Here is a 4,273-nt window from a genome sequence, read left to right on the forward strand (position 1 = left end):
CACATTATTGTTTTTAATATAATTTTCTACCTCATAAGGTATTAAATTATACCTTACTAATGGTACATTACATATCCTAACTAAAGGTAGAAATTTTTACCTTTTTTTTTAGAGTGTAAGATTTGATGTTAAGGTTTCATTACTGCTTCCGCTACACAACTTTTTTAAAAATTTCTTTTGAGTTTTCACCAACCTTACACACTAAAAAAAAAGGTATAAATTTCTACCCTTGGTTAGGATATGTATTGTACCATTAGTAAGGTATAATTTTCAACCTTTTAAAATAGAAAATTATATTAAAAATGATTTTCATACAATTTTCTATATTAAGGGTATAATTTTCTTCCTTAAAAGATAGAAAGTTATACCTTACTAAGAGTATACTACAATTTTATTCTTTTTAGTGTGGAGATTGATTTGCCCGATAATCACTCATAGATTCAGCAATTACCTGAAGTGTCTTGGATTTTTTCACTAATTTAAAAAAGCTTACTTTTCATTTTTAAATATTGCGGATGCTGTGTCACATCCAGACCCAGCATGAATTATAAGTAATAGTCTTTCATGCTTCCAATATTAGGCTACAATCTTTAATACTCCAATATTTTTTACCGTGTTTTTATAAAAATGCTATATCAAATAGCACTATTTTCCAATGAACGAGCAACATGACAGCATCTGTGTAATCAGCAACTGTGACTTTTTTTGAATGTTTTAATAGCTCTAATGCTACAACTTTAGCGTCAGCATCGTATTGGCAAATATACACTTCTTGATTAAGCTAAAAATGGTATCAGTGTCTTTTTATTTTGCTTTTTTGCCTAAATAATAATTTCGGTTGTTATCTGTTCGTAGCCATCAAAAACTGTAGCAGCAGATACTTAGTTTGCTTAATATATGTTAAATATGTTTTTACTAAATCGCTAAACTGTCTTTTATCCAATTTACGCGGTGTAACATTACATAAGCAACAAACTTACTACTTGTCAAATTTGTATTTGATAGTATGTCATTTTCATCAACACTGTTGATTTAAACAGCTGGGATCTATAGTAATTTGTTACTTTCAAACAATGCTAATTCTAGTTTGTCGTGGAGTTTTGGCCTACCTGATCAAAGAAGTCTGAATGCTGTGGGCAAAATAATATTGAAACACAACAGAGCTGGTGTCGTCTTTTCAACTGTAAATCTTGCTTATTATTATGTTTGTCTTATGTATTTTTTATTATTTTTTGTTAGCTATTTAAGTGCTCCAAGAAGACCTAACGGTCTATCGAAAGAGTTCCGAAAAATAGCATTTAACCAGGAATGGATACCAATGATACGTATATGGTTAGATTCGTAATCGAACCACGGGTCTCCAGTTCTGAAGCAAGAAATCTAATCACTATACTACAGCTGTTTATTTGAATTTATTTTAGAAAAAATATTGTCAATTATTTTTGCTATGGTGTCATTTGATATATATTTTTGACCTAAAACTTAAACATACTTTCACCTTTTCCAACACTTTTTAAAAGTTTTTTTAAGGTATTAAGTTAGCAAGGTTTTTGAATACCATTGCTTGAAGTTGCGTTTCCGATTAACGTTTATTTTAGGTGAATTTTTGTTAAAAAAATTTTACTTCATTTATTGCATACACTTACATCAACATGACTTATTTATATTGTTTAAATAATGTTGAAAGCTCTCCAGCAAAATATGTGATTTCTAATAATCTTTTAATTTTAAAAAAGAATTTTTAGTTACACCAGCATTGTGCATATACTAGCACTAGCACTGTCTATATTACCCTAAATACCTCTAAGTAATTAACTAAAATGTGAGATAATAATTTTTAAAAAATATGCGTGCGAGCATTTTTTATTTGCTTTAAGCTAACTCTGACGAATTTAAAAATGGTGCATAAACAAATAAATTGTTTATGCACCATTTTTAAATTCTATCATAATTAGACTAGATTAATGAACCATTGTTTGGGATAAATGGACCAATAAGCGTAATGCATAAATCATAAAATCATTTAAATGTTTAAATCATTTAATGTTGTAAAAAAATTATTATGAAGTAGATTCAATTAGGTAAACATTCTTGTCTGAACACACTGCTACTATTGGATGAAGACCAACACGGTTGTTATCAATTGAGTAAACAGCACCATAAAGATTCGTCAGTTTTGACACGGTCTAAATATTAAAAAAATGCATAAATATACGTAATAACTATAACGTATTTAAATAAATTAATTTATTATATGCCGTTTTACTTTTTTCAAAAAGTAAAACGGCGTTTACCATGGCAATGTTAAATAATAACGCATGAGGTGGCATAAATTTAATTAATAAAATAAAAAAAAATAATTCACCAAAATATTTAAATTATTGAATTTAAAATATTAAGAATAAAAAAATTATTATTTATATTTTTTATATTTATTATCACATTAATTATGACTAATTCACGAAGTCGTCTACAAAGAACAATTATCGATATAAGTATTATATCTATGTACACACGATACATGTAAATACAATAAAATAATTGTGATTAATAGTTATTATATAAATATATGCGAAGTTACATAAAACTAAAATAAATACAAACATAATAATAACAAATATATACATAATAAAAACATTAATAATAATGATAATAAAAATAAAATATTTGATCGCAAAATTATTTACTTATATTTTATTTTGAAAAATAAAGTATAAGCTACACAGTAAAATCGGCTAAGTTCGGTCACTTAAAGTTCATTAAGCATTCATTTATCACGTATAAATTTAAAACTTTTAAATTTTTTTCCTGTAACATACAGACAATTATATTGATAATAGATATTGTAAAAATAAAAAAATGAAAAATAAAAACTAGCACTCGATATATTTAATTTCAGGTAAGAACATCTACTTTGACCGTACTTTTATTACCATCTAATAAGTTTGGTCGCTATTAAGCTTCGGCGTCCCGGAACGTTATTCTTGAAATGAATCACGTTATCCCGGTAGGAATGTAACGGTAAAACTGAATCGGGACAGAAATTTTTAAAGTGCGGTAACGTCTTGGTTCAATAGGGACGAGGTTGGTGCAGTAACGGTTGAAACCCACGTCTTGCTTCGTTTCCCGATTGGGAAACCGCACCAGTTTTTTTTGTTTAATACCGTGACGTTCCGTTACGTTATCGCACTTTTCTAAAAACGTTATTTTTTAAATTTTTAAAATAAAAAGTTTTTAACACAAAATACGCGTTAAAGGCAATTGTTATTTAACAAACTATGCTTTAAAACGAATGTAGATAACGCACCTCTTTACATAGCGCTTTATCTAACTTTGGTTCATATCATTTTAAGTCATAAAAGGCGCTTAAAAATGTAAAAAACCAAGAAGCAACGGTTTGTCCCGGAACCAAATTTTCGAGTGCGGTTATTCAATCGGGACGTCACATTATTCCCGGAACGTAACGTTTCAATCGGGACAATTTTTTTAAAAGTGCGGTAACGTCTTGGTTCAATCGGTATAAAAGTTGCTGTCACGTAACGTCACGTAACGTAATTTTTTTGAACCGGGACGCCGAAGCTTAGTCGCTATTATATATCATAATAACGTATCACAAAATTAACGTCACAAATAATGAAATTAATTCTTAAATGTTGTTTCACTGTAAAATGATGAAATAATATCAGGTAATACCAGTAACCAAGAAGGGCGTTGTTCCAGGTTCAAAAAAAAAAGTCTTTTGGGGCGCCAAAGAAAAAAACGAAGTGCGCATAAAAAAGGCCGTTTTTTAAGTTAAAATAATATTATATTTTATTATAATTAGTCAACCATTTAATTACTTTGGCGTTTATAACTTTTCGGTTAACAAACTTAAAAATACATTTTTCAATTAAGTTAAAAAGGTTTTTTCAATTAACAATAAAACTATAGCAACGACATTTGCTAAAACGTGTAATCTTTTTTGTACTAAAAGCGGAAAATACACTTTTTAATTTAAATTTAATAGTTTAGCAAACTTAAGATTGAAAGGTCTGTTTCGAAATGAACCTTATGCAGATCTGTCAATATTTAGTTTACTGAACTATTAAATTTAAATTAAAAAGTTTATTTTCCACTTTTTAGTACAAAAAAGATTACACTTTTTAGCAAATGTTTTTGTTATATATTCGGTATTTAACAATACGAATATATATGTATATATATATATATATATATATATATATATATATATATATATATATATATATATATATATATATATATATATATATAT

At 27.5% G+C, this 4,273-nt stretch overlaps 1 protein-coding gene across 1 annotated transcript in view; it reads right to left on the reverse strand.

Annotated features, from left to right (window-relative positions):
* Positions 1-2,022: 2,022 nt before the first annotated feature.
* LOC100202969 (dynein assembly factor with WD repeat domains 1) overlaps positions 2,023-4,273 on the reverse strand; it is a 31,181-nt gene continuing 28,930 nt past the window's right edge. The window contains exon 8 of the mRNA XM_065807991.1: positions 2,023-2,186. Within this exon, the coding sequence (XP_065664063.1) occupies positions 2,061-2,186 (126 nt within the window). The 3' untranslated portion in view covers positions 2,023-2,060. The remainder of the gene's footprint in view (positions 2,187-4,273) is intronic.

Source organism: Hydra vulgaris, chromosome 10 (genome assembly GCF_038396675.1).
Source record: "Hydra vulgaris chromosome 10, alternate assembly HydraT2T_AEP".
NCBI classification, from domain to species: domain Eukaryota; kingdom Metazoa; phylum Cnidaria; class Hydrozoa; order Anthoathecata; family Hydridae; genus Hydra; species Hydra vulgaris.